This window comes from Panthera uncia, chromosome D4, assembly GCF_023721935.1.
Source record: "Panthera uncia isolate 11264 chromosome D4, Puncia_PCG_1.0, whole genome shotgun sequence".
In the NCBI taxonomy this organism is placed as follows: domain Eukaryota; kingdom Metazoa; phylum Chordata; class Mammalia; order Carnivora; family Felidae; genus Panthera; species Panthera uncia.
The window spans coordinates 70,514,747-70,527,321 of NC_064807.1; the positions used below are offsets into that span (position 1 = coordinate 70,514,747).

At 39.7% G+C, this 12,575-nt stretch overlaps 1 protein-coding gene across 3 annotated transcripts in view; it reads left to right on the forward strand.

Moving 5' to 3' along the window:
* Positions 1-12,575, forward strand: part of HSDL2 (hydroxysteroid dehydrogenase like 2) — a 69,454-nt gene that overhangs the window by 22,713 nt on the left and 34,166 nt on the right. For all 3 annotated transcript variants that reach the window (XM_049636427.1, XM_049636417.1, XM_049636422.1), the window contains exons 5-6: positions 2,282-2,385; positions 3,070-3,168. In XM_049636427.1, the coding sequence (XP_049492384.1) occupies positions 2,282-2,385; positions 3,070-3,168 (203 nt within the window). The remainder of the gene's footprint in view (positions 1-2,281; positions 2,386-3,069; positions 3,169-12,575) is intronic.

Here is a 12,575-nt window from a genome sequence, read left to right on the forward strand (position 1 = left end):
AAGGCCCAAAGAACTCACCTGTTTGGAGGTTTCAGCAAGGATCTAAAAGTGTTTCCTGATCCCTGGCACGCAGGACTCTGTGGCCTGTGACTTGTGTTGTAAAGGTTTAGAGAAACAGGGTTGGAAGGCAGAGAGGGGATAGAAGGCAGACCCTTAATTTATATTTTCAATTTATAAGTTTCAATGAAATATTTAACTTCAGGTGTTATATGTGTTGGTATCATGTTAAATGCTTATAGAAATTCAGTAATAAAGTTTAATTGTAGTATTTCTGAACGGTTGATTTTTCCTGTACCCAGCTTACTTTATTCATTTACTCAAATACCCTATAGGCATTTGAGCTCATAACCCTAATTAGGTAAAATAATTCGTGTAAGAGTAGTAAGTGCAGTGCCTAGCACACAGTAAGTTTTCAGTAAGCTTAACTATTTTATTAAGCTGAAATATTAGTACCTAAGCATGGCACTAATAGTTTTTAATATGTAAGATAGGGCTTATTACTGTTAAAACTGCAGCTGATTTAGGGTCAGTAATGCTGAGGGCCAGGTAGGCAAAGTGCAGGTGGAAAGGTTTTGTCTAATAGATCAAAGGAGAAGCTCTTGTGTATAATGTAAATGAAATGAGTTCTTTACTTTTTGAGTGTACAATGTGGTCATGGTCTTATTGCCTAGAATAGATTGGAGTTTTTTTCCTCTTGAGATTTTTGAGGTGCATCTTCACTATTTTAATGAGTATTAGCTGTAATATTGTTTGCCCCTCCCCAGCTCACCCCCACAAAAGTAAAGCACCTTTGGAAAGGGAAAACAATGTGTATTAAAAAACCCTTTGGTGATATGGATTGTATTTGGTTTCTAGGCTTGAAAAGATGTAGGCTTGAAAACAGGTAATGAGAATGTTGTACATGTTCATAAAACTAACGAGAAGAATGAACTAATTCCAAATCCTAGAAATTATTGAATGTGATGCAAAACTAAAAGCTATACAACTATTAATCTACATATAGTATGTTATAGCTTAATAAATTTAAAATATTGGATCTTTTTGAACATTTTTTTAAAAATGTATAAAAACTAAATATTGCTCCCAGAAGTATATTGCATTGCATATTGGTGCAAATTAAATTTGGGAATGTATTGGGAGTTTTGTTATTAAACTACACTTCCAGGGTAGCAGGAATACCACACCTACTAGGATGAAATAAGTTAGCATATGTAATAGTAATAATAGTTGTTTATTTCATGGTTAGTTATGCACTGTTTTTTTTTAAGTTTTTTAATATTTATTTTTGAGAGAGAGAGCGTGAGTGGGGGAAGGGCAGAGAGAGAGGCAGACACAGAATCCGAAGCAACTCCAGGCTCTGAGCTGTCAGCACAGAGCCTGACAGGGGGGGCTCGAACTCACGAACTGTGAGATCATGACCTGAGCTGAAGTCGGATGCTCAACCGATTGAACCACCCACGCGCCCCTGTGTACTGTTTTAAGTACCTCATATTTATCATCTCATTTTAATCCTTTGGTCAGTCTTCGATGGTAGTAGGTGTTACCAGCATTTACAAATGAACTGAGAGTTAGAATATATTTTGCCTAAGATCACACAATGAAGAGGCAGAAAGAGGGTATGAACCCAGGTCTGTCTGACTTGCGTACCATGTTCTCTACTACAGTGCTGCCTTTGCTGGCCGGCAAATACATTAACTTAACGAAAAGTGTGTGTGTGTGTGTGTGTGTGTGTGTGTGTGTGTGTGTGTGTGTTGGGGAGGGAGAATTGGAAGGATGTAGTTGAGGGTAGCCTCAGTTGGATTTAAGGCTAATGTACCAAGGATTTGATTATTTTCATCAAGCAGATCATGTTAGGCTAGTAAGCAAAACTTCAAAGATTGAAAATTACTGCTTTTCCTGTCTTTGTTCTAGAAAAGTGAAAACAAACAAAAAGTACACTACATTACTGAGCAAGTTTAGTTGCTTTGTAGAAGTAGTTTAAAATATAATTTTAGGGGCACCTGGGTAGCTCAATTGGTTAAGCATCCAACTTCAGCACAGGTCATGATCTCGTGGTCCGTGGGTTCAAGCCCCACATTGGGCTCTGTGCTAACAGCTCAGAGCCTGGAGCCTGCTTCTGATTCTGTCTCCCTCTCTCTGTGTCCTTCCCCTGCTCACGTTCTTTCTCTCTCTCTCTCTTTCTGTCTTAAGAATAAATTTAAAAAAAAATTTTTAATATATAATTTTAAAAAGTGGGTAAGTTGTTAGAAAGCTGTTGACTTGTGTTTTCTTTTGCTTTCAGATCTAAAGCATGTATTCCTTATTTGAAAAAGAGTAAAATTGCCCATATCCTCAATCTCAGTCCACCACTGAACCTAAATCCATTGTGGTTCAAACAGCACTGTGGTAGGTGGTTGGTTGAGGGGATGGTTTGTTTGGTTAATTTGCTTTGTATTAAGTCAGTGTATCTATGATGTGATCAAAATTTGTACATAGTATTCAACATTAAAGTTTCTGTGCAATATTGGTAGCACTTTGGAAAGTAGATTCTTCATCTTTTATCTGTAATTTAAAACGTTGAGGTATAGTTTACATTCAATAAAATGCACAGATCTTAACGGCTCAGTTTGATGAGTTTTGACAAATGTGTATACACCTGCATAACCAATAGCCAAATCGGGATAGGGATTTCCATCATTCCAGAAAGCTCCCTCCAGTCTCAGTAGGTGTGTTTTTGTATATAACTTATTCTTCAATGAAGTTGGTTAAAAGCTATGAAGTACTTTCACTTTCACAGCAAATTAATGATTTGAGGTGTGTATGCTAACCTATAAGAATTATGTATAAGTGCTTCCTTTAATATAGTTGCATCAGATACTTAGTCCTTTTTTGTACATAATTTACTAAAATTTGGACAGGCAATTGGAATAGAAACTCCCAGTAAAACTGAAAGAAGTTCAGTTTTAATTGACTAGATTAAACAGATTTGCAACTTTTTGTTCTTGTTTCACTGGCAGTATAGCCGCAGAAATTGGTTATACTCACAAATTAGTCCATTAATTAAATCCTATTCTTTGTGGTTTCTTTCAGCTTACACCATTGCTAAGTATGGTATGTCTATGTGTGTGCTTGGAATGGCAGAAGAATTTAAGGGTGAAATTGCAGTCAATGCATTATGGCCTAAAACAGGTATGTACTTAAAAAAATATATCCATTTATTAGATTTTCATTTATTGTCCTTGACAGTTTTGAGATGCATCTTGGGTGGGTAGGTTGAGGTGGCAAACAAGTTAAACTTTTTATTATACATACAAGGCTCTTTTCAGTCGCCTTCTACCTTTGACTTGGACTACATGACTGACTTTAAAGCCAGTTACTATGCTAGAGACATCGAACATTGGGACACTTGAAGAGTTTCATTAAAAAGAGGGGCACCCGGGTGGCTCAGTCAGTTCAGTGTCCCAACTCTTGATTTTGGCTCAGGTCATGATCCCAAGGTCATGGCTCAATCAGTAGAGCATGTGGCTCTTGATCTCAGGGTTCTTTTTTTTTTTTTTCAGGGTTCTAAGTTCAAGATCCACGTTAGTCATAGTTTACTTAAAAAAAAAAAACAACTAAATGCAACAGCTACTTAGGAGATTGAATTATAGCATAAAAATGCTTTCTGGATCTACACAGAGATTGTGTTTTGAGTTAAAAAAAAAAAACTGTAGTTGAAGGATTGAGTGGTCATTGTTAACACCTGAATAAGTAGCTTGGACGTTGAAGTGTAAGAGATATCTCAAAATGCAGAGCAAAAACACTCTGAAGAAAAAGAAAATAGACTCACGGGACTTCCCATGTAAATATCAGGAGCCCCAGAAGGAGAAAACAAATAGAGGAAAAACAATAATTTAACTAAAAATAGAAAATGGGTGTCTGGCTGGCTCAGTCAGAAGAGCATCTGACTCCTGATCTCAGGGTCATGAGTTCAAGCCCCATGTTGGGTATAGAGATTAAATAAATACATACATACATACATACATACATACAATTTAAAAAAAAAAGAAAAAGAAAACAATTCCCTTTAGCCAAAGACTTAAATGTGTCAGTTGAAAGGTTTACCAAGTGGGAGGCTGAATTTATGGGGGGGCGGGGGGGTGGTATAGACATCTGGGAGAATCTCTGAATTTCAAGGATAAAAAGAAAATCTTGCAAGCTTTCAGGCAAAATATGTTACTTACAAAGGAAAAAGATTGCATCAATACTAGAAGGCAGTGGAATAACATCGTGGATTACTGATAGGAAGGGACCCAGTCAAAATAACATTTATTGACAAGGGGAAGATATAGGAGCATGCAAGGATATCATATTTGAGAAAAATCTAGAAGTGCTGTTAACCAAACAGCAAATCGGTCATAGTAAAGACTTTTCAACATAGAGGGAAATGGAGTGGAGAGGAAATAATGGCAAGCAAAAAACCCTGTAATGCGTATGGTTAAATGTAAATGAGGTGTGGTAGAATGACCAAGAATATGAAATATAGGGTATCAAATAAGAACTCTTGGTATAGAAGACATGCATAAGAGAAAGCTTTAAGATTAGTCTCTGGGCAAAAGCACTAAACTGTCTTTTTAAAGCTTAGAAGTCAGGAAAGGACGAAATATGAAAGTAATTGAATTCTGAAGGGCTATATAAGCATTGGAAGATTGGGGAGGGAAAAGTATTCCGACAGTCTCATCTTGTGGCAGCCACAATACTAGATGGTATGCTTTTTAAAAATTATATTTTCTTTTTGGGGCTAGGGTATGGAAATGCTTTAGGCTCTTAAAGTTACAGATAACTACCTACCTTCTCTTTTAATTAATTTTTAATTTTAATTCCAATACAGTTACATAGTTATATTAGTTTCAGGTGTACAATATAGTGATTCAGCAATTCCATACATTACTCAGTGTTCATTACCATAAGTGTACTCTTAATCCCCTTCCCCTGTTTCACCTGTCCCCCCACCTACCTCATTTCTGGTGACCATTAGTTCTCCATAGTTAAGAGTCTGTTTCTTGGTTTGTCTCTTCTCTTTTCTTTCTCCTTTGCTCATTTGTTTTGTTTCTTAAATTCCACATATGAGTGAGATCCTGTGGTATTTGTCTTTTCTCTGACTGACTTATATCACTTTAGTTTTATACTCTCTAGCTCTATCCAGGTGTCTCAGGTACTTTCTCTGCAGTTGGTTTATTCACATCAGGATATAAACAGGTTTCACATAGGGGCACCCAGGTGGCTCAGTCAGTTGAGTGTCCGACTCTTAATGTCAGCTCAGAACATGATCCCATGACTGTGGGACCAAGCCCTGCATCAGGCTCTGCACTGAGCGTGGAGCCTGTTTAAGATTCTTTTTCTCTCCCTCTCCCTCTCTTTCTCTCTCTCCCTTTCCCCTTTTGCCCCTCTCCCCCGCTTGCCCTTTCTCTCTAAAAAAAAAAAAAAAAAAAAGTTAACACATTACATTTGTGTGATATTTTTCATTTAGAGTAGTTACACTTAATTTTTTTTCCTCATCACTGATTTCTTGAAAAACCAGGTCATTTATAGAATTTCCAAAATCCTGTATTTTCCTGATTCTTCCCACTGTGTCTTTTTTTTTTTTTTTTAATTTTTTAAATTTAATTTTGAGAGAGAGAGAGAGAGAGAGAGAATGCATGTGAGCACGTGAGCTGGGGAGGGGCAGAGAGGCGGGGGGGGGGGCGGGGGGAGACAGAGGATCCCAAGCCAACTTTGCCCTGATAGCAGGAGTCCAACGCAGGGCCTGAACCCATGAACCGTGAGAGCATGACCTGAGCTGAAGTCAGACGTTCAACCGACTGAACCACCTAGGTACCCCTCCCATTGTGTCTTTTAACATGTTTCTTTATTCTCTAAGGACCTTTATATTGTTTATTCCTATTCTTCTTCCTTCTGAAATTATTTTGTATATTCATTTATTGCTCAACAAATATCTGTTGGACAGTTACCATGTGGCAGACCTTGTGCCAGGGTACTGTGCCTACTTCTTTGACCTTTCACCTAATAGATGACTAGTTCGGTAAGAGTTGACCATGAAAAGCACATTTAATCCAGCATTTTTGCAAAGTATTGCAGCCCTAGTGGTACTTTTGAACTGAATTGCCACATATAACATGTGAAACATACCCAGAGTTCTAGCTTAAGGACAATTGAGAGATTTCTTTTTATCTTTATTCCCATCTGCTGAGTGAAGGGATTTCCTCAGCCTCAAGAAGTAGTGGAAGGGCCAGTGGCCTGTGGTGTTGAAGCTCAGGAAATGGGGCTGTAGGTAAGAATGTATGGAGCCCGAGGGCGTGTTGCTGATACAATTTCTAGGAAAATTTAGCTGTTGCAAGCACCTCTATAGTTACCACCTTGCTTTTCTTCTGAGGGCTCCAAGAATCAATTTTTAAAAATTCCTTTCTTCTGTTTGACCGAGATTCCTTTCTTCCCTGGCCCACTGTGGGATCGGAACCGTGTTTCGTTGCTTCTTAATTTCCCTGATGTTTCTGAAGCAGATACAGTTCTTTTAAGATTTTTCTGGAGAGTGATATTCTTTGCAGTGAGGCAAAAGGTGAGAGTGAATGAGTGCTTCTATAGCATTTTTCAAACTGCATGTCAGGACTCATTGGTGAATCATGAAATCAATTTCGTGGCTTGTAAAATTGAGTTAGAAGGTAGCAGCCAGAATTTCATTGTTTTGTTTTACTTCTAATGGAATAAAAAAGAAAATATTGCAGGTAGTTAGTCGGTACTATTTCATATTTGAATGAATATGTGTGTGAGTGTGTGTGTATGTATGTATTATGTATTACTAGTCATGTAGGTAAAAAGTGTTACTTATTGTGGATCACACTGAAAAACTTTAAAAGCTCACACTTTGTGGTGCTTTTCTTTTTCACCTTCTTTTCCTTCTCTCATCCTTTCTCAGCCTCCCCCCACTTCAGTCGTTGCTGTTACTGGTAGATAGTGAGGGTCAGGCAGTTAATTAGAAAGGGCTCTCTATGATAACAAAGTCCTAATGTAGTATTTTCCCTTTTTTGTACCTCTATTATGTTACTTGTCATTTTCTATTCATTCATCTTCTGAACATTTATATATGCCAGGTACAATTCTCTGCACTCTTTATTCGTTACACATCTGAAGATGATTTATGAAGTGTCCACTTGTGTACGAGGCATTAAGGGGAATGAAGATGCCTGTGATAACAGGCCTTACTCTTGGAGTTTACTGTTTAGGGTACCATTGTCTAAACTTTGTCCTTCCCTTCACCCCTCCACTCTGCTCACCTTTAGGTCTTTGGAATCATGGGGTAACAAAGTTAGAAAAAGCCTAGTCTGACTCTAAGAATTTTAGATTTTATTTGTACAACAGATAATTTTTGGATACCCGTTATGTCCAAGCTCTGTTTGAGTTGTTTAAGACACATCAGAGAACAAAACAGACAAGAAGCTCTGTCCTTTTGGAGCTTGCAGTTTAATTGGAAGAGATACAATAGACAGTTAACATAAAGAAGAGTCAAGTATATAGCATGCTAGAAGGTGATAATGCTATGTAAAAAAATAGAACAAAGTAAGGGGGATTGGGAGTCTCAGATGTTGGGAGGGTAGATTGCAATTTTAAATAGAGTAGAAGGGTTTATATTTTTCGAGAAGGTGACGTTTGAGCATAGACTTGAAGAGGGTGCTGGAGTTAGCCTCAGGAATGTGTTAGCTACAGGGTACCTGAGAGAAGCATTGAAGGCAGAGGAAATAGCCAGGGGAAAGGTCCTAAGAGGTGAGCATGCCTGGCATGATGAAAGAGCAGAGAGAAGGCCAGTGTGGCCAGAGTGAGGGGAGAGCAGTCGAAAATGAGATCGTGTCCATAAGGAAATGGGGATCAGATATTGTAGGTCCTTGCCAAGACTTGGGTTTTTACTCTGAGTGAAATGGGCAGCTTTTGCAGGGCTTTGAGTAGAGAGGGACCTGATCATACCTGAATTTTTTAAAGGATCTAAAGAATAGATTCTTGGGTAAAGGGAGAAACAGGGAGAGCAGTTCAGAGACTACTGCAGTATACATGTTGGTAGCTGTGACTGGGGTGATAGCAGTAAAGGTGATGGAGAGTGGTCACATCCTGCTGTATTTTTTTATTTTTATTTTTTAATGTTTATTTATTTTTGAGAGAGAAACAGAGCATGAGTGGGATATGGGCAGAGAGAGGGAGACACAGAATCTGAAGCAGGTTCCAGGCTCTGACGCAGGGCTCGAATTCACAAACCGTGAGATCATGACCTGAGCCGAAGTCGGATGCTCAACCGACTGAGCCATCCAGGTGCCCCTATTTTGGTGGAACCAACAGACAGGGAAAGCTGCAGATGGGGCAGGTTAGGGAGCAAGGTTAGGAATTCATCTGGGGGCATTGTGCTCATGCATCCGTATGGAGATGGTCAGTAGATGGTTGGATTTGTAAGTGTGGGTGTCAGGAGAGAGGTCCAGCAATTGGAGATAGCAATTTGTGGGCTATCAAATGTAAATGCTACATAAGAAGAGAAAGGACCATTAGCCATTGCAGCATTCAGAGATTAGGAAGGAGAAGAACCATATAGGAGAGAAAGGTAGGAAGAAAACGAAAGAGTGTGATATCCTGGAAGCCAATTGAAGAAAGTGTTTTAAGGGAAGAAGGGGAGAGATTCATTATGTTAAATGCTGCTAGCAGTTGTTATAAGATGGGGACCGACCACTGGATTTAGTAGTCTGTACATCTCCTTCACATCACTAACAACATTTGTAATTAAACTCTTGATGTTATTTAAAAAATTTTTTAAATATTTATTTATTTATTTTTGAGAGAGAGGGAGAGCACACACAGCAGAGGTGCAGAGAGAGAAAGAGGGAGACACAGAATCTGAACAGGCTCCAAGCTCTGAGCTGTGAGCACAGAACCCGATGTGGGGTTCGAACTCACAAACTGCAAGATCATGACCTGAGCCAAAGTCGGACAGTTAATCAACTGAGCCATCCAGGCACCCCTGAACTCTTGATTTTATAACTTGGTTGTTTAATGTCTTTCTTGCTAGAATGAAAGTTTCTAGAAGGTAGAGACAGAATCTGCTTTGCTCATTTTACTGTAGTCATGGTAGACATTCAGTAAATATTTGATGAGTTAATGAATGTACAGTATGATTACCTTCTGCCTAGCTCCAAACAGAATACTGCATGACAGAGAATGTGGAGGTCGCCACCAGGATTGGCAAGAGAAATCAGCTCACTGCCAACATCTTTGTTTTAGGTCTGAGATGTTCATTTTAGAAGTTTTACCAGACAACTTAGAACCATTGGTATTATTTTTTTTAGCCTAGACTTGATGGCACAGTAAGTTGAATTTACAGTCATGTACCTTGTGATATGTGGCATGATGGGATTGTGTACAGGATACTTTTGAAAGAGAGCAGGAGGGCCACGTAGCTCACGTTTAAAGGTCAGGAAAAGAGGTGTTCTAATAGAAGTAATCAATCGAAATAGGACCTCAGGGGGATGTTGGAATTAGCAAGAAGGAACATTGGGCAAGGCATTCCTAGCAGAGGGAACAACCAAGGCCATGGTATGGGAAAATACCGTGTGTTTGGTGGAACTGTCAAGGAATTTGATAATGGTGTATATGTGATAGGCTCTGAGCTTTTTATTTCCCACTGGACTTGGGCAGTTGTCTTGATTGTTGGGTAGGTGTGAGGTGGTGGGGGGAGGAGCTTGAGCTAAGCCCCAGGTCTTGATTGCCAAATTTAGGGGCTTGAATTCTAACTTGTATTCAATAGAGAGCCACTTTAGAATTTGAGAAGCAGGAGAGCAGAGGGAAAATAGGAGCAGTAGAGTGATGTGATTGCTGATGAGGTTTAAGAAGTTTAATTTGGCATCTGAATGTAGGATGGCTTGTAAGATTATGGAGAGAGGAGGCTGGAAAGCTAGCTAGGATGTTGCATTATTCATAACTGAGGCAATAAAAATGGATTCGAGAGGGTGTCCAGGCTCCTGGCTGTTTGTGAGGCCTCTATTTCAAAAACATGGTTTCTCTTCCTAGACTGTGTAGAGCGGCTCTCTATGCTTGCTGGAACCAGAAGTAATCTCCCAGCATTATTCCCTTCAAGGAAAAGGAGATTTATGACACTTAATGGAAGAGATACAGTGTAACATACATTGTCTACAATGTATGTGTCCTGGTCCACTCCTTGTCCTCTCTGGCTCACTGTTTCTTCTCTGAACCGGCTACAATCCCCCTTCTGGGTTTAGAACTTTTCACCCCACTGAATTCAACACATCCAGAGAAGGGATCAGAGAATAGCCCTGAGTGGTTGAACAACATGAGGATCTCAAGCCCCAACTAGGTCACCTTCAGAAGTTTGTCTTTTTACAAGACTTAGTTCATAGTTTCTGTTGAAGTGGAGGGTGGGGAAGGCAGGAGGGAGAAGAGCTGCCATTCAAAATGCCTGCTGCCTCTGACCTCTTGGCTGGTCAGAACAAGTGTGGTGGAAGAGGGAGGTCCACTTCGGGAAGGATTGCATGTGGGCTGGGGTGAGGAGTCTGGACATCCAGCCACCGATCTTGGTACTGGAAGCCGAGTGGAAGATAACAGATGTATCACAGAGCAGCTGCAGGCCTCTGCCACCTGGACCACCCTACATACAGGTGTGGTAACTCCGATAACCACGGAGGTCAGGGTAATGAAGTGGCAGCTGGCCTCTCTGGTCCTAGAAACCGAAACTAGTTTCCTTGTTTTTTCAGGGACTTGCTTACCAACTTGTTTAAATAGCAGTTTATATATATTTCATTGATTCTGAGATGCCCGTGTTTTCATATTTTTACATCTTTGATATCAGGCTGCTCTTACTATTAATGTTGTACAATAGGTTGTTGGCAGGTGGTTTGTTTCTTAGCGGAACACTTTATAATCAGTGGTATCTTTGGTTCAGTGAGTACCCAAAGAATATGTGTGTGTGTTTGGTGGCTAGCAGGTGTTTCAGAGGTGAGACAAACTTTCTTTCCAGAGAAGGAGTCAAAGGCAATGCTGATATTTTAAGTCTGATATGTACTCTATATGTTTATGTGAAAGGAAATCTTTGGTTGATACGAAGACTTGTTACTGTGTGTTTTAAATGGAGCATCAATTGGAAGCTATTAGATTTTTTTAAAATTATTCCTTAATAATACTTAAGTTTTAGGCTCACCTTTAGGATTCTTGTAATCCAAGGCATATCAGCTTTCGTTAAAACTTTTGCTTTTTTTCTTTCCCAGGAATCATCAGTGAATTTCATTTGTTGTATCCTATTGTTAACCTGTTTCTATTGTTGTCAGTCTTATGACCTATTAGGTCAGCCTACGACATTGCAAAACCTTTGCTGAGAATAACTCTGGCTTATTTCCTGATTGTGAGTGTATGTGCCTTTGTATCTTCCTTAGAAAGATTACTGAAGTAAACATAGGTTGCTTGGAGAAATCATTCATTGTTCTTATGTGGTGTGCAGGTCTATACATATGAACACACACAACACATGTATACATCCATGACATACTCTTAATTAAAGCTTTTAAGAATTCTTATACCATTCATATAGTCTACATTGAGACTAGAGTATATACATATGCATATAGACTTAAGGCGCACCGTATTGAAAAAATTTATTTATTTTTACATTATCTCTACACCCAACATGAGGCTTGAACTCATGACCTAAAGATCAAAAGTCATGTGGTTTCCAGATAGAGCCAGCCAGACACCCCTATATTGAAATATTTTTATTTTTATTTCTTTATTAAAAAAAATTTTTTTTTTAATGTTTTTTATTTATTTTTGAGACAGAGAGAGACAGAGCATGAACAGGGGAGGGGCAGAGAGAGAGGGAGACACAGCATCCAAAGCAGGCTCCAGGCTCTGAGCTGTCAGCACAGAGCCCGACGCAGGGCTCGAACTCACGAACCATGAGATCATGACCTGAGCCGAAGTCGGACACTTAACCGACTGAGCCACCCAGGCGCCCTGAAATATTTTTAGAAAAATTGTACAGTTTGGGGCATATGGGTGGCTCAGTTGGTTGAGCATCTGACTCTTTTTTTTTTTTTTTTTTAACGTTTATTTATTTTTGAGACAGAGAGAGACAGAGCATGAACGGGGGAGGGTCAGAGAGAGGGAGACACAGAATCGGAAGCAGGTTCCAGGCTCTGAGCTGTCAGCACAGAGCCCGACGCGGGGCTCGAACTCACGGACTGTGAGGTCATGACCTGAGCCGAAGTCGGACACTCAACCGACTGAGCCACCCAGGCGCCCCTGAGCATCTGACTCTTGATTTTAGCTCAGGTCATGATCCCAGGGTCGTGGGATTGAGCCTCACATTGGGCTCTGCACTGAGCATAGAGCGTGCTTGGGATTCTTTCTCTCTCTCCCTCTCTCTCTCTCCCTCTGTCCCTCTACCCTGCTTGCACACACTCACTCTCTCTCTAAAAAAATAAAATTCTGTGGTTTATGGGAGTGAGAATAGTGTAAACCAAATCTAAGAATGTTGGTTTACAAAGTATGACCCTTTAGTCTCTTGATGGTTAAGATCC